Source organism: Tricharina praecox (assembly GCF_024521635.1).
Source record: "Tricharina praecox strain CBS 144465 chromosome Unknown BZA05scaffold_14, whole genome shotgun sequence".
NCBI lineage: Eukaryota > Fungi > Ascomycota > Pezizomycetes > Pezizales > Pyronemataceae > Tricharina > Tricharina praecox.
This window is the reverse complement of record NW_026250416.1, coordinates 427,330-444,098: the sequence shown is the minus strand read 5'-3', so window position 1 is coordinate 444,098 and position 16,769 is coordinate 427,330. Positions and strand designations below refer to the sequence as shown.

Genomic DNA, 16,769 nt, shown 5'->3' with positions numbered 1-16,769 from the left:
TACGCGCGCACACACACACACACCAGTAGATATCTTCCCAGCCTACCTAGTTAACTACCTACATAGGCCAAGTTCTCATCGAGCCATCGCATCGCATCGAAGCTTCCATTTCCTTTCCTTTCCTTTTTTTTTCTTCTTCCCTCGCTCGCTCGCTAGCTTGAGGGATGGACGGGATGGGGATCCTTCCTTCGTTCGGCAGCCGGCCAGCGACAGGGATACCGATAATGGGATAATGGGGTATCGATTCATCATAGTGTCATCGAGCACATATGTAGTTACATAGTTACATACGAAAAGCATGCAAGAGCTGGGGCTGAACTGGAGAGCTGTGTGCTCGAGCCTGGGAGATCATCCTCCTCCTTTTGGCGGAAGCTTTCGGCAGCCAATACCCGATCCAAGGAAATCCGACATGAATATCTATGTGAGGTATTCGTGCGTCAGGCTAGGGTTCTGGGGATTCAATTTGGTTGAAGGTTTTCCCGGGAATGGCGAATTTTCTTCGGCCTCTATCTGCTCCCGGGAACCACAAAGTTCAAACATCTCAGTCGCCTATGTTTGTAGCTGTATCTCCTAAGGAATCGCTTCTCAGCTCTACGTACCTACATACTATGGCAATACGATCTCAGTACATATAAACCTCAATTCCTTGAATCCCGCCTGGTGACTAACGCGGACCGCAATAGGCCGGCCATTGGAGCGAATAGCGTGGGGGGGAGGGGGGAGGGGGGAGGAGGGGGCGTGCATTTCCATTAGTTGCAGCATTTCTGCATGGCTGTCATAGCTGCCGAGTGTGTTGAAAAATGATGCTTGCATCCGACGCAGGCCGCATGCTTCTGCTTCCCTGGATCTGGGGGTGCGGGATGCGATAAGCGTGTGCGAGCGAGTCTTGAAGTAAATATTCCAGAAGAGCGTGTGTACCCGAGAGAAGTTCGTTCGGTAGAGAAGTTCTATGACATAGGGAGAAATGGTCATCGAGAGAGTGCGTGTGGGAGTGCGTGGTGGTACATAGAGCACATGGTCAGGCGCTTTGATTGCTCGAATAGACAGCTGCTGATGCAGTAACTATGAGACCGTATGCAAATAACGGCCAGATGGCTCGGGGCGTTGCGCGCTTATGGCGTTTGGTTTGGTTCGGACGGTGCTCATCTCCCAGACGGAAGAACCCAGCCACGCCTAATGGACGGCAGGCACGAATGCGGTATGTAGGTAGCAGCTGACACCACATATTGAGAGACCCAAAATCGGGTGACGGTTCAAAATCGGGATCAATTCGAGAAAAAGTCGAAGAGCGATGGTGATGATACCAGATGATCTGGTGATCATTGAGGACCGGAAACCGACGACAGTCAGACAGAAATAGTGTCAACAGAGACAGATAAACGTTGAATGACCGCATCGGGTCTGGATCAGGTCCAACCAGGTCTCAATAAGTCTCCTCTCTTCGGCGCTCACCGATGACACCAAGCCGCCTCTGCCTCCGCTCCCCTCAATATGTTACCTTTGTTTTTCTAACTTAATCATCATTACATTCGGCCTTATTAAATCATTGCAGTTACATATCCTGTTCCCTACCCCCACTGTCTCTCACATATGTTTACTTTTTCTTTAGACGAAAAGGGACATCAAAAATTTTCGGGACAACTTTCGCCATCGAGTGACTTCGTGTGTACGCACGCAATCAACGACTAGGTATTATCGGAAACTTGATATTTCTGCAAGGGATTGACAGATACGGTGGCGCGCTTTCAGTCGTGGAAATAAATGGAATGTACAGTTCTTAGGGCCCGCTTCCACAATCTGCCGGCTGCAGCCCACTTCTTCTCCCTCTCGACAACATCCACAACCCAGATCTATCATTTATGTTCTCAAGCGACTTGATATTAAGACACTTGTGGACAAGGTTCTCCATCGGCAAGATGCCTTCACCATCTACTTGTCCCTAGATGATATGACACTTTCTTCCATTTTGACTTGTCGCTCTCCACCTCCGTACCGGATGCCAAAACCTCACTTTCGCCGTGACCTGGAATCGAATTGACGGTTGGATTATGGCTTACCTCTACATAACTCTGCCAACATGCCCACTCGGGTACCGTATATAGTAAAGCCAACTTCCCTCCCCAACTTGTCCACCACGTATTCTCGCGGTATTCAACCAACCCATCACTATTGGTATACCCAGTTGCAATACTGGCTTTGTTGGCCATAAACCCAAGTAAAAATTAGCTCCCGCGACTGCCAACGAACGGCGAGCTCAAGCCTCTGATGCCCGATGAACCACTCCCCGCCATTAGACTCAACGGGCGCTGCAGCATAGAGGGCTTGCAGAATCTTGGAATGTTTCCGATTGTGCAATCACCGCTGTCATCATTAGCATTGACTACGGTACTCAGCCGCCCTACATACATAGGTCCTCACAAGAAGTGCCATTATAGTACTGCCATCACTTGGAATCATGCTCGACGTTTTCGACACGTCTCCGACACGTATCCCACCTTCCTCCACCTGTTACCCATCACCCCCCGAATGTCAGATATTGCTATAGCTGCAACTACTTCATGGACTCCAACCGCCTTCCCGCCGCTCCGCTTTATGTAGACCAGTTGCTCCGCCGCTAGCAACATCTCCACTTCACCAATCGTTTGTCCTACCTATGTTTGGTACTTCGTCCATGCACGATGTCAAGGCCACAAGCCTGCCGGGGGAATACCGTGCCTAAATACCGGCAACGGGGGCGAGTGACTTCTTTCGATATGAGTATGTACGTAACAGATTCGTGCGGGAGGTGACCATGTGCCGGGTTGGTATGTATCTTTATATCATACATATAAAAGTTCCATGATGTCGTTTCGCAGATGACGATAATATGCACATATCTGTCGGATTCTAACGTGCTCCTGAAACCTGTACGCGTACCATGCATTCCAGTCTGTGGATTGTGGATTGTGCCTGCCAACATCGTCTGCATCGTACACATCGTTTACATCATCCCATTGGGCGGCAATTGTGCAGTTTCTCATGCCTGGCCAGTTGTATCTTTGATTCTTAGGGAGAGCATGAGGAAATGGAAAGGGTGATATTTAGGAATATTTAGGAATTTTGATGACGCAGTGCTCGTGATGTGCCGCCATACCCAATTCCAGCTCGGGCCCGTTTGGATTCACCGGAAGCAACTAACCTGGTCCATCTAACGTTTCCCCAGAAATCTACACACGCTGCATCAAGAGATGGCGGAAAATGGCTGTGCAGAGGTTTTCATTTCGAGACAGACCGATCAGCACGGCCAAGATCCCACCCTTTTTTATGTGTGCACAAGGGGCGGGCGCCGGGCGCCGGGCGTCGGGCGCTCGAAATCGCGCTCCGCCGGATCCGGGACGCGTTAGGGGAGTTCGTCGGCGGCCACTGTTTTTGCATCGACAAGCCGGACCCATGCACGAGCTGATGCGGATGGTGGAGGGTGGAGAAGAGCCATGGCTGCATACATAAGATGATGAGTCCTGCAAACAAAGCCGACAAGGTTGAACGCTGTCCGGTAATTAATTGGCAGTAGTTGGTTATCTAATCGATCAATCGCAGAATCGCAGCGTCCCGTTGAGATTAGATTCAGTTGGGGCCGATCCGCCAACACGATCACATGTCCGACGACTGCAGATCTGCCCCCGTTCCCAAAATATATGCTTATTGGTTCCGCAGAGAAGTGTCGTCGCGACGTACGACGTCGTACCTATCGTATGGAATGCGAGCGGTGGCGCGTCTGAATGCCTTATACCGCACGCGTCATCCTCCGGGCTCGCAGCGGTGGCCACTTCTTCGTGGCGCGCCATAGGAAATGTGGCTGCACGATCCTGGGGTGATTCAACCAAATGCTCCTCCCCTTTTCGATATCGCGTCGGCTTTCCTGGCGATCGTGATGATTCTTCGAGAAACTCAAAAATTCACTGGATCTTCACGGCTTCCGTGATTTTTCTCCGCAGCAGCAGCATTGGCTCTGAAGCACCTACTGACACACACGACTGTCCGCTCCTGTCCACTCCTGAGCTCCCTCTTCCCCCGCATACGTCTAGTTTCAAGGCCGTCCTCATCGCAGGGCGCATCGCTCAGCGTGAACGAATCACATAATTTGCCCGTCGCACTAGCGACCGTGTTTGGACCCTGGTTGTTTCGTCCGCGTGCTCGCGGTTGTCACGGTTGCCAGTTGCAGTTTGTAGGTTAGAACACAAGCAGCAGCCACTAAAAACAATTGCCAGCTTCCCCCAACCAGCCCGAACCAATCCGTCCATAAATCCACAGCATCTGTTCGACACCTACCTCATCAACCCACAACCACCAAAACTACATACGACCAAACACCCACCCCCCCCCCACGATCCCGCTGCACCCCCGCCCCGTCCGTCCGCGCATCGCAACGAAAAAGCATGCCTCCAGCGACAAGTTAATTCGAACCAACCTATCCCCTTCTCCGTTTTCGTCGGACAACATAGTACAGTCGCGCTCTCTCTTTCGCTCCACTCGATTTACCCAACACATACTCTACGCGCGCTCAGCAACGTCATTTACATTCTATCCAGGGGTTTCCGAGGGCCGTTTTACATCGCTACATACTCGGATAACTATCGAGACAACACCACTTACACTTACAATCAATCACACTCGTTCATTCGCCTGCTTGCGGGGGGTTTCTGGGGGGAACGGCAGGATCACGTTCCTATTGAGCACCCTGCAGCGCCGCGCCGCATCTTGCTGCACGCTGCCGTCGTCATCGTCGTAGCTTTCTATCGCTCTTCAGAATGGTTAGAATCCCCCCATTTGGTTGTGCAAACTGTGAGGAAACGGAAAACGAAACACATATTGGTTGTGTTTGTCCCCAGTAGTTGTGGATTGGGGAAAAGAAAGTCCATGCCCATTTTCTGTCGTAGTGGTTGATGATGAAGAAGACGATGAATAAGGAGGGCGTTTACTGAAGCTCTGTAGGAACCCAAAGTACTACTCCCAGTGCTCCCAGTGACAGTCAAGGATGAAGGCCTTACGGTTGTGTGGAATCCTGGCGATTCCGCAGAATTCGAGTGCGTACCAACTTTTTTATCCCACAAACGTCTACCTCCGGAAGAGCCCCCATACTGAAGTGTGTCTGTGTGTGTGATTCAATAGTCTAATATTCGTACACGACTTTGGCGACGGCGTACGACGCACATGGGCGACTCAGAACTTCTTCTGGCCTGAGGAGGTGCTTCCGAAGGAGGTTTCGAATGCGAGAGTCATCATGTACGGATATCCTACGAAACGGTCATTGAGCGCCCTCCCGCAGCAGGGAACGGATCTGCTGCTGGCTATCATGGAGGAGAGGAAGAAGAGCAAGGTATTTGGACCGGATGTGGAGGATATGCGAATGGCCGACTGACGTGCTGGCTAGATTAAGGGCAGGCCGGTGGTCTTCATCTGTCATGGATTGGGCGGGTTAATATGCAAGAATGTACGCAGATCCCCTCCGGAACATGCCATGTCCTCTTCGGGATCGGGAGATCGAAATACTGACCCTTGATAGGCCATCATCGCGTCGGGAACCTCTAAGAATGCCCAGCGCTTCCTAGCGAATTCCACCCGCGGCATCGTCTTCCTAGGAACTCCTCACAGAGGCAGTAAGGCGTCCTTACAGGCCAAAATCTCTCGGATCGTGAGGCACTTTTCGGCAGAGCAACGCGGCTCGATATCACTGCCGAACGGGCGTTCCGGTCTTTGGGATCAGCTCAATACTTTCCCGCATATGATGGATAAGTTCCACATTGAGGTTGAGTGTTTCTACGAAGCTTCGGCATCACAGGTGAGATACTTTATTTACCATTGGTTGGAAGGTTAAAATCTTATGCATCGGCATTCAGGTCGTCGAGGAGGCTGCTGCCACCATGGGAAGAGGGGAGCGGACTCATGCTTTGAACGCCACCCACGTTGAAATGTGCCGGTTCGAGAAGTCAACAGACCCGGGTCTCCTATGCATCGTTTCCTGCATCAAGAGATTCTGCACACTTCCGCAAGATGTGACAAAGCCTGGTAGGTCTTCGCCGAGCTCAATGCCCGATATTTGCCTTGCTGATGCGATACAGACGAGAAATACACGATTCCAGCAAAGTCTCCGTTCTCGCGGAACGTTAACTTCTGCGGTCGGGAAGAAATGCTGGAGGTGATTCGGAAACGGCTCTGGCCCAACAGCCTCACGGACGACAGCTCAGGCCCTCTCAACCGCAACTCGATCAGCTTGGTTGGGTCCCCAGGCGCAGGGAAGTCGCAGATTTTATTAGAGTACATGTACAGATACCACACGCATCAACAGAAATACTCCTCCGTCTTCTGGCTCAACGCTGGCAGCGCCTCGCAATTACAGGCGAGCTCATACGACGCTGTAATCAGCATCATCGGGCACTACGACAAGATATGGAAAACTGCGCCGGACCGTGATCAACGTATCGCCCACTCACTGAAGATCTTTGAGCCACCAATCATGACCCGTGCTGCATTGGTGGAGGCTACCAATCGCTTGTCCAGCGTGCAGCTCCTACGGAACTGGCTATCGCACGAATCCAATAACCGATGGCTGCTCATGGTCGATAACTACGATCCTGACTCGTTCGAGCTGGAGATTGTGATCCCGGTGTCAGAAACGGGTCATATACTCCTGTCCACGAATAAGCCGTATGCCTGCCCCGGCTCGCTCTTGGTCACGGTCACCGATAGCATCGGTGAAGCCCAAAGCGTGGACCTGTTGATCACAAGCTCCGGCAAAGATCCTGGGACCGTGTCTCGAAATGGTTGGTTCCTCTGTATACTTCCCCCCCCCCCTTGCTGATGCTGACTGGTGTAAAGATATGTCATGGGCTAGTAACATCGTCAAGCTGATCGGACAGCTCCCTCTCGCGCTGGAACAAGTCGGGGCATACATCGCAGTTACTAAAACTTCCCTGCAGAAGTACCACAAGCTGCTGAAGACGGAGCTCGACTACTCCTCCGATGAGACTGGTGACAAGCACAAGCTTAATACCATCTGGGGGATTACCTGGAGTAAACTCGATGTCAAGGCGAAACATCTGCTGGAGTTGTGTTCGTTGATTGCCCATGAGGATATTCCCATCAAGCTGCTCAAGGGAGGGAAGGAGGATGTCAGCTGGATGAAAGGTACAGATATGATTCCCTTTTTCGATGTGACAACTAGTTAACAGCTATCCTAGACGACCAGACGATATTGGAGGCGGTGGGCAGCCTGCTCGCGTTCTCCTTCATCACCAGCAAACCCGATGACACCAGTTTCTCAATCCAGCCGCTATTCCACCTATGGGTGCGCCGGCGTCTCGAAAGGGACCCGTACGCCATGGTTGAGGCAAAGAAGCTCGTCACATGCATGGTATCCGCGAGCTTCAACTTCGAAGAAGGCCTTTCCTCGTCAGCGGAATACACATACGAGCACCTGATCCTGCCGCACATCGAGCTCACCACGGAAATCTTCGAGATCCAATGCAACGGCTATGGCGAATTCCTGGATCAGCGGACGCGCAAGGTTGCGTACAGTCTGGCGAGAGCCTACGAACGTCTTGCAAACCCGCGGAAGGCCGCGGCGCTATACCAGAGAGCGCTGAAATGGAAGGAGAAGAATACGTGTGTCACACAGGACTTCAAGATCATGGATGCCTACGCGCAGAATCTGCAGTCGCAAGGCGAGCTCGACGAAGCACTGACGTGGTATAAGCAGGCGCTGGAAGGAATGGAGCGCGCGCTGGGCGCAGATAATGTCCTGACCATTTCCATCGTCCAGCATATCGCGATTCTGCACACCAGCCGCGGACAGTTCGATATGGCGGTGGTGGAGTATCAGCGGGTACTGGCTGCGCAGGAGAAGAAGCGCGCGAAGGGACATCCAATCACACTCGAGACGCAGCAGCGTCTAGCACTCGTCTACCTCAGCCAGGGGAATTATGCGGCCACGCTCGAGCTGCTGCAGAAAGTTCAGGGCGAAAGGGAGAAGAATATGACTATCGGACCTAATCATTCGTCGACGCTGGAGACACTGGGACATGTTGCCAGTGTGCTCGAGAAGCAGGGACGACACTCCGAGTCGCTGGATGCACACCAGCTGCTGCTGGATAGGAAGATGGCGTCGCTCGGCGAACATCACCACTCTACACTTGAGACGCTGGATGGAATGGCAGAGCTATACACACGACTGGGACGGTACATTGAAGCGTTGAGCTGTCATGAAAAGGTGCTGGATGGTCTGATGAAGCTGTTTGGAACCACCGAGCATCCGTGGACATTTGGGACTGTCTCGAAGATGGGCGATATATACCTGCGGCTGGGACAGTACGTGGATGCTGAAAAGGAGTATCGCAAGGCGTATGCGGGATTCAGAGCGCTGGGTGTGGATGTTCGCGAGTTTGAGACGGCGACGAGTCTTGGGAAGGTACTGTGTCTCCGTGGACAGTATGCGGAAGCATTGGACTGGAGCCGACTTGCGGAAGGCGGACTCGAGGAGAAGCAGGGGAAGGATGGAATCTCCACTCTCGTCGCGAAGTCCTGCACCGCGAATATCCTGCAATCCCAGGGAAACTATTCTCAGGCGCTCGCGCTGTACCAGCAGGTACTCTCTGGCTACACTACGCAATCCGGCGCCCAGCACCCGCTCACCCTCGCCACGACGTCTTCCATCGCCGACGTTCTCACCAAACAAGGCCACTTCTCAAAAGCCCTGCAGCACATCAACACGCTCGAGCCCCTCCAGGAAAAACTTCTCGGCGACACGCACCCAGACGTCCTTTCGACGCTCACTACGCACGGCCTCCTCAGCGGCGAGACCGGCAACTACGAGCGATCACTCACCTTCCACCAGCGCGTCTTCAATACACTTACCAGCAGCCTCGGCAAGTCGCACCCGCAAACCCTCGTGGCCTCGTACCACCTCGCCGTAGCCCACGAGAACAAAGCGGCGATGCCCGCAGCCTCAGCCGGCTACAACACGGTGATCTCCGGGCTCCCCGCCGACCACCCCTACGTCCTGCTGGCAACCGTCGGAATGGGCAACATCCACCGGATCTCTGAGCGCTACGAGCAAGCGCACAGTCTGTACACGACGGCGCTCGCGCGCCTCAAGGAGAAGCTCGGCGACAGCCACCCAGAAACGATCAAGTGCGCGTGCTACCTCGCCGCTACCGCGGTGAAATTGAAGCGCCTGCCGGAGGCGGAGGCGCTTGCGGCCGAGGCCGTCAAGGCCGCCGAGGATACGCTGGGCTCTGAGCACCCCATCTCGCTCATGGGTGTGCATACCCTGGCGAAGGTCCATGCCAAGAGGAAGAGGTATAAGGAGGCCGCGGCGGGGTTCCAGAAGGCGCGAAAGGCGAGGGAGAAGAGTCTGGGCAAGGGACACAAGGAAACGCTGTTGAGCGTTAGGGAGGAGAAGAAGATGAAGAGGAGGAGTTGGGGGTGGATATTCTAGGGGAAAGGGGGGAAATGGGGGAAGGGGGGACAAGGCGAAAATACTCACTATCATCTGGATGCGGATTTTTCTATGTTTTGTTTTCATTTATCTGTCTTTTCATTTTGCTGTTTTGCTATTACTACTAGGGGGATGAGCGGCACAAGTGACGAAGTATGGTTGCATGATACTATGGGGTTATGTGTTTTGTTTTTTTTTGTTTTTTTTTATTACTCTTTTCTCTTTTCTCATCTTTCTCGTTTGTACTTCACAGTTCACCTGTTTGTTTGGATAGAGTCTAAGCGTGAACAGTTTCGTTTGTAATTTCCGTGCACTTGTATGTAGCGGCTGTAATGATAAGTAAAAAACACTGTGGGAAGAAGAAACACACTCCGTGGGATTCTTCAGTAATGGTAAATAGGTATTCTCGTTTTTCATCTAAAGTACAGCATATGTAGACTGCCTATTCATTCTCGTCAACGCACATCAAAGCAAATAGTTACATCAAGTCTCCCCATTCCATTCGTCTACACGCCAGTCCCGGGAAATGCTTCCTTATTGCTGAGCACCACCATGCTCTTTTCACGGGAGATGTACCCCTTCATGAGGCCCTTGTAGATCATTCCGGCCAGGAGACACTCGACCTCTTCCGGCTCGACCTCCTTCCTGGTCCCGCCGTCCTTACCGGCAGTAGCAAATCCCATCGCGCGCCGAAATTCCTCTACCGGAATCCTCGTCTTCTTCCCGCCGATGATGAACACCCTGCGGAACAGGTTTCGCAGCGCGATGTCGCGGCCTCGCTCGAGCGTGAGGTAGATGCGCCGGCGGACGTAGTCGTCTTCGTGCGCCTCGAGCGCTTTGTCGAAGGCCTGTAGGTTGCCGGTCTTGATTGTGTTGCAGATTGTTTGGAAGAGGTGTTGGAGGCGCGGGTAGTTTCTGAAGAGCGTGGCGGTGGGGAGCTGGTGGGTGGTCATGAGGTGCGCGGGAATGAGGTAGGTCAGGATTAGTTCTTGGTTCTTAGAGGAGCCGGTCTGGCAGCTTTGCAAAGCCTCGAGAAGGTTCTCTTCCGCGGCCACGTAGTCTTCTTCGAGGAAGTTGATTACCCCGACGTAGTATTTGAAGGTTACGACGTGAGACTTGGGGAAGGCGTTGAGAGGCGGCATGTCCGTTGTTGTGGCCGTCAGAGCTCGCATCACGTTCTTACACAATGTTATTGCGTTAAGCTGTTTCTGTTAGCATGTGACATCAGTCAGGTAGATGTATCCATACCTTAAAGTATGTCTTGAACAGCAGGTTGACAATATAATATGTCCCCCACTTCCTGCTCTCCTCTAGAGGAGCGCGGTCGCTCAGACACAGCGTGAACATCTTGTTGAGGTACCGCGCCGCATCCTCCAGCTTCTCGGCCTTTTTCCCGTCTTTCTTGTCCTCTTCATCTGCCAAGATCGCAAAGTTCCGCAGGTACCGACACGATACGTATAGGACGGGTAGCAACCAATTCGGCCATCCGCCGTTGGCGAAACCTCTCGATATGGACCTATTTCCGCAATTAGCATCGAACCTTCTCCCCGTCCCCCTCCAGTTGTCCGGGAAAGAATCTTACGTTGTAAGGTTGCTCTGTTTATTGTATGCGCGCCCCCAATAGCCCATATCTCCCTCATCGCCAATTTGGCGGCCGGTATCGCCGCGCTCAAGCTCATACACGACCTCCCAGTACGCGACCACGGTGTCGACCCATGCCTTTTGCCCCTTGTCGGTGATTCCATTGCGGAACGACGAGATTCCGCCGAGTTCCTTAGACACGGTGGAGCGGATCGAGACGTGGTTCGACGAGTACGCGAAGGACGAAACGTCGCTGCGGGTCGGATTGAGGAGGGCGCCGAGAGCACGCCCGTCTTGCGAAGTGAGGTAGCCGCGGAATGTGGAGCTGCACGGGTAAGTCCATGTGGGAAAGGTGGCGGGTGGGGACTTACTAGAAGAGCGACATAGTTGCGGAGAAGCTGTGGGGCGTGGAGGTGCTGAGGACGGGGATGTGGACTGGACGGGGATATGGACGGTGCTCCCAGCTCGACGCACGTGGTTTCGTGTGCAGGGCTGAAGTGGGGTGAGCTGGACCTTTGGCGAGGATGCGGCTCAGGGTTGCGGGGAGAAATGGAAGTTACATCAGTCCTTTTTGGATCGTCATTCATCCAGTGTCCAGTGTCCACGTTCACAAGAAGTATGCAATTATTAGACATATTTTGTGAGCACAGGAGTCTGGTCTAGCTCAACACCAAAGAATTAGGCGCAACATTTTGACGGCGGCTCGCTACGTCGAACGCAAACTGCTGCTGTAGAATACTTGAGACTAGCGATCGTCGAACACTCCGATGCGACAAACTCGCAGTTCGGCACGAGGTTCAATTCCTTTAGCGGGACCGGGGGATTGAGACTTCATCGGAGGTCAGGCAGGCAGTGTCATGATTGATGAGGTGGTAGTTTGGCCTGCTTCGGACGGGCGTTGCGAATTGAGATAGACCGTATCTACATGTAACCTCTGTTTTTTCCTGCGACGGTGAGGACTCATTTTGTCTACACTTCTCACCGTGCTCGTCCATCCCTTTGGCCAGAATTCGCTTCCGTTGGAGAAAAGACTGGTGTCGTTGTAGTGTGGGGTTAAGCTTCGTGACTGCCGGGTAAACACCAATAGGGCTGTGTGCCCTGAGTCGTCACAGCCCACAAGCACGCTCACGCACGCACCGTGCGCAAGAATTCAACGCCAAACCAAGCGAAAGTCGCGAGCATAGAGAATCCCCCGATACGACGCCAGCAACAAACGACCCCCTTCGACAACCCACGACCGACCGACCGACGACATATACAACGTGAGTCGACCCGCTACCCCTGCGCGCCTGCCATCCTCGCAATTTTTACATACGGAACGCTAATAAATCGACAGAATGGGTACGTTGCGCTTTTAGATTCTCGGTCGAAAGCTTCCGCGTGCGATTGTGGTCTACGTGTGGAATTCGAGAACGATGGCAGCAAGCAAGGGTGGAACCGTTGTGGAGGTATTTGGGCTACGTGCGGTGGAATATCGGAAGCTTTGGAACGGGGGGGAGGTGCTGGAGGATTGCTGCTGCTATCGATCTCGAATTCGACAACTCGCCACGTTGACCACGATCGAACTCGGATAGCTAGCTGCGTGTTGTATGTAGGGAGCAAGCAGCTGATTGGGATGGTGTATAGGTCGCCTTCATGAGTACCAGGTCATCGGACGCAAGCTGCCTTCCGATGTCGAGCCTACCCCCAAGCTCTACCGGATGCGTCTCTTCGCCCCGAACACCGTCGTTGCGAAGTCCCGTTTCTGGTACTTCTTGAAGAAGCTCCGCAAGGTCAAGAAGAGCGCCGGTGAGATCGTGTCGCTCAACGAGGTACGCATATCTTCAACAAGCTTCTACCGTGAGCTGTCGCCTAACGTTTCCTGCGATATAGATCCACGAGAAGCGGCCCACCAAGGTCAAGAACTTCGGTATCTGGATCCGTTACGACTCGCGCTCTGGTACCCACAACATGTACAAGGAGTACCGCGAGATGTCCCGTGCCCAGGCCGTCGACGCCCTGTACCAGGACATGGCTGCCCGCCACCGTTCCCGATTCAGGTCGATTCACGTAAGCACCCCGCGCCCCAGTACGCACCCGGTTCCACACAGATGCTGATGTACCGTGTGAACAGGTCCTCAAGGTTGTCGAGGTTGAGAAGACCGCCGACATCCGCCGCCCCTACATCAAGCAGCTTCTGTCGAAGAACCTCAAGTTCCCCCTCCCCCACCGTGTACCTCTCGTCAAGAGGGTTTTCGCCGCCAGACGACCAAGCACCTTCTAAACGATCGGAGCATGTTGTATTTCTGGTTTTCGTTGTCGGCTGCTCTGGGAGTTTGGTGGGGCACGAGTGGTTACTCGTGGGTGACGTTCCGCAATGATTATTAAAAATACTTTGCGAAAATCAAAAAGTCGTCGACCACTCCATAGTCTTCAATGTGAGGGATATGTAGCGAGAGCAAGCAAGCGCACCGCCAGCCTGGTGCTCGGCACCATACTCGTGTACTGTAACGTTCCACATCCGACGTGATCACTTCAGGTGACAAATTAATATCCAATTGCTAGCTCCTGCGAACGTGCTCCCATGTCATTCTCTCCATTTCCCCCGGTTTCCGTTGTGATCACTCGTCATCATCTTGGGTGTATTTCCGTAATTTCTACAACTCTATGTTATGCAGACTCTTTCGGCAATCCAGGTTTTGTCTGGGGGCAACATGCCTGAATAGAAAGAGCTTCAAACATGGGGAGCAATGAAACAAGTTGTGGTCGCCTGCATATCTGGGGCTGTTTTGCATGACTCAAGTACATCTCATCACATACTAGTATCACTGTCCGGAAGGAAAGCCATGCGGAATTCACTCAGTGCAAGAAACCGCTGGCTGAACAGCTTTCAGAGCTCTCCATAGCAGTTGGTCATCTCTCGAAAGTGAGTCTGGGGAAGAATATTCTATGTCATAATCCCTGTCGTGTCACTCGGCTGTTCCATGCGGCTCAAGGAAGTGGTCGATGTGGCCTTTGGCTTTGCCGAGCCACGTTTAACTTGTGGAGCAAGCAACACAACTCCTGAAGACAAGCACCTCACCCTTCCACCACCATTACCACCGCCCTACCTCTTCCCGACACGACACTCTTTCATCGACCAATTCCACAATCCCTTCCACGCTTTCTCTTCAACCCAAACAAACAAATCAACTATGGTACATACACTCGCCCGAGCTCCCCTCCCCTTTCCCTCCGCCGCAGAGCACTGATCGAGAAATAACAGTCTTCGTCACCCCGTGCCGCCTCCCCCGCCAACGCAGGCGTCGCCTCCGGCTCCGAGAGCCGCGCGACCGGCCGCCCCAGCTCCCCCACTCCTCCCGGAGGCCCCAAGACCGCCATTCGTCGCCGCGCAGCGCAGGACCGCGCCCAGAAGGTGGCGAATACTCGTCCTAGCTCGACGCGTGCGGCTGGTGCGGGCGGTTCGAGCTCAACTATGCTGAGTATGTAACCGAGTGTCTGCGCAAGGTGGGGAGAATGTGAAGGTTAGAATGTGTGTACTGACGGTGGGAAATAGAGCTCTACACCGATGAGTCCCCCGGCCTCAAGGTCGACCCTGTCATCGTTCTGGTGCTTAGTTTGGGTTTCATCTTCAGCGTCGTGGCCCTGCACGGTATGTCAATTCCATTTTTCTACCGCTCAATCGTTCACAGCTAATTTCGACCAGTCATCGCCAAGCTCACTCGCAAGTTCGCGGCATAGGCGGTAAAAGTGCAGCGACGGAGAGAAGGGAGGGAGGGAGAGAGTCTTCTTGTTTTCTTTCTTCTATAGCAGGAAGGCGGATAACCTATGTTATATGGGTTGGATCGGGTTTGTACAGCCAAAGGGTTCATTGATTGCACTATTTCTTGCGGGTCTTTTTTTTCTTCTTGTTCGCACGCGTCTGTTTCTCCTAGGGTATAATGAATGGAAAGGCGAAGTGGGTTTGGGGTTTTACTTCATGTGCTTTGCGGGGAACTGGTGATGTGCTACATGTACGCAATGGTGAGATATCGGGCTTTGGTCATGCTGTCACTGCGGGCATGGCAAAGTCACGGTGAAAATGAGTAATTTCTCAGACATTATCCATGCACCAACTCAATAAATTCCCAACCCGCTATATATGCAACTACCTCCCATCTATGCGAAGATCTGCAGGGTACCCAAGTAATCCCGGGGGTTGTTGAACCTCAGATTCTTGTCCAGTGCGGAGATGCTCTTCAATTCATCGTCGGTCATGTCAAAGCTGCAGATATCCAAGTTCTCGGGCAGACGGTGCTTCGAGTTACTCTTCGGGATGACGGCAATACCACGCTGGGTGCTCCACCTCAGCAGCACCTGCGCGGGACTCTTTCCGTGTGCCTCGGCGATCTTCTTGATAGCGGGGTGTTCAAACAGCGCCGGGGTGTCTGCGGCATTCTTGAACGAGAGCTCGAGGAACGACTGGGGGCCGAAGGACGAGTAGGCGGTGAGGGCGATACCGTTCTCCTTCGCGAGCTCGACGAGCTCCTGCTGGACGAGGTAAGGGTGGAGCTCGACCTGCAGGACCGCCGGCGGCACGCGCGCATACCGCAGCAGATCCAGCAGAAGGCCACCCTGGAAGTTGCTCACACCAATGCTCTTGAACAGGCCCTGGTCGTACAGGTTCTCGAGCGCCTCCCACGTCTTCTGGATCGGCGCGCGGATCGGCGTGACTTTGCCGTCGAGATCTTGCCAGCCGCTGGGGTACGACACCGCGGGGTCCACGTACTTGATCGCCACCGGGAAGTGGATGTGGAATAGGTCGAAGTACTCGAGACCCCACCACTCGAGCTGCTGCCGCACGATCGGCTCGACCCGCTCGTACTCGTGGAAGGTGTTCCACAGCTTCGACACGATGAAGAGGTCGGCGCGGGTTACGATGCCTTCCGCGATGGCGCGCGCGACTCCTTGGCCGCACTCTTTCTCATTGCCGTAGTCTGGGGAGGATCGTGTCAGCGGGGGCGTGGTGGGGGAGGAGGAGGAGGAGGGGGAGGATGAGAGGACATACCGAAAGCACCATCGAAAAGACGGTAGCCAGCCTTGATGGCCTCGTAGACGACATCGGAGGCCGACTCCGTGGGGACCTTCCAGAGACCGAAGCTGTCGTTCTACCCATCAGCGGCTACCCCACCAGCCCGAACTCCAGGAGTGGGGGAACCAACCCGACCAGCGGCATCTCCGTTCCATTGTTAAGTTTGACCTTGGGGACGTTGACCATTTTTGCGATTTCGAATTGACTAGAGTAGATGAGGCGGGGGAGGGCTGATATGAGGTGGGGGGGATGAGGAGTAAGGTGGGAGATGGGCTGGATGGCGAAAGAAGCTTCTTTATATTGGACAATTCCCCGCACTGGATGGATACTGCTCCTCTTCCTCGTCCAGCAGCTCACCTCCGCCCGGCGCCCGCCCGCTATCATCGACGAACCCCACCATAACAAGGCACTAGCCAAAACTTAGCTAGAAGACGTCATTTTATCCGTCCGAACATAACGTTATATATTTATCCGGCTTTTTTAGCCCGCGAGATCATCCACCAGCCAGAGGAGAAAATTCCCGTCTGGCCCGGCCGTGGCCACGCCCCCATCTCCAGTCACGCGGATGCATTTCCAAGTTGGGGATTTCAGGCAGAACACTTAACAGAGGATGTTCTCGTGAAGAGGAAAAATGGATAACGGCAAACGAATGGAGCTTGGTGATTG

General features: G+C 53.5%; 5 protein-coding genes across 5 annotated transcripts; 3 read left to right on the top strand and 2 right to left on the bottom strand.

Moving 5' to 3' along the window:
* Window positions 1-5,014: 5,014 nt before the first annotated feature.
* On the top strand, window positions 5,015-9,472 carry BZA05DRAFT_445533 (uncharacterized protein; the record flags this gene model as incomplete). Its single annotated transcript, XM_051486999.1, has 8 exons — window positions 5,015-5,067; window positions 5,149-5,356; window positions 5,411-5,470; window positions 5,543-5,818; window positions 5,877-6,045; window positions 6,099-6,800; window positions 6,856-7,164; window positions 7,218-9,472. 8 exons carry the CDS (start codon window positions 5,015-5,017, stop codon window positions 9,470-9,472), a joined length of 4,032 nt encoding a protein of 1,343 aa, XP_051338914.1.
* Window positions 9,473-9,866: 394 nt separating this feature from the next.
* On the bottom strand, window positions 9,867-11,547 carry BZA05DRAFT_354301 (uncharacterized protein). Its single transcript, XM_051481362.1, has 4 exons — window positions 11,425-11,547; window positions 11,055-11,378; window positions 10,721-10,988; window positions 9,867-10,674 (listed from the first exon to the last, which is right to left on the bottom strand). The coding sequence occupies exons 1-4, from the start codon at window positions 11,436-11,438 to the stop codon at window positions 9,979-9,981; spliced, it is 1,302 nt and encodes a 433-aa protein (XP_051338913.1). The 5' UTR covers window positions 11,439-11,547; the 3' UTR covers window positions 9,867-9,978.
* A 618-nt stretch (window positions 11,548-12,165) lies between these two features.
* BZA05DRAFT_400010 (ribosomal L18ae/LX protein domain-containing protein) lies at window positions 12,166-13,588 on the top strand. Its single transcript, XM_051483852.1, has 4 exons — window positions 12,166-12,394; window positions 12,680-12,864; window positions 12,926-13,102; window positions 13,167-13,588. Exons 1-4 carry the CDS (start codon window positions 12,391-12,393, stop codon window positions 13,314-13,316), a joined length of 516 nt encoding a protein of 171 aa, XP_051338912.1. The 5' UTR covers window positions 12,166-12,390; the 3' UTR covers window positions 13,317-13,588.
* Window positions 13,589-14,016: 428 nt separating this feature from the next.
* BZA05DRAFT_453969 (Sec61beta family-domain-containing protein) lies at window positions 14,017-15,102 on the top strand (the record flags this gene model as incomplete). The annotated part of the gene is made up of 4 exons (XM_051487505.1): window positions 14,017-14,229; window positions 14,298-14,514; window positions 14,589-14,684; window positions 14,739-15,102. 4 exons carry the CDS (start codon window positions 14,017-14,019, stop codon window positions 14,771-14,773), a joined length of 561 nt encoding a protein of 186 aa, XP_051338911.1. The 3' UTR covers window positions 14,774-15,102.
* Window positions 15,103-15,190: 88 nt separating this feature from the next.
* Window positions 15,191-16,289, bottom strand: BZA05DRAFT_445529 (D-xylose reductase; the record flags this gene model as incomplete). The annotated part of the gene is made up of 3 exons (XM_051486998.1): window positions 15,191-16,008; window positions 16,080-16,171; window positions 16,234-16,289. The coding sequence occupies 3 exons, from the start codon at window positions 16,287-16,289 to the stop codon at window positions 15,191-15,193; spliced, it is 966 nt and encodes a 321-aa protein (XP_051338910.1).
* Window positions 16,290-16,769: the final 480 nt, after the last annotated feature.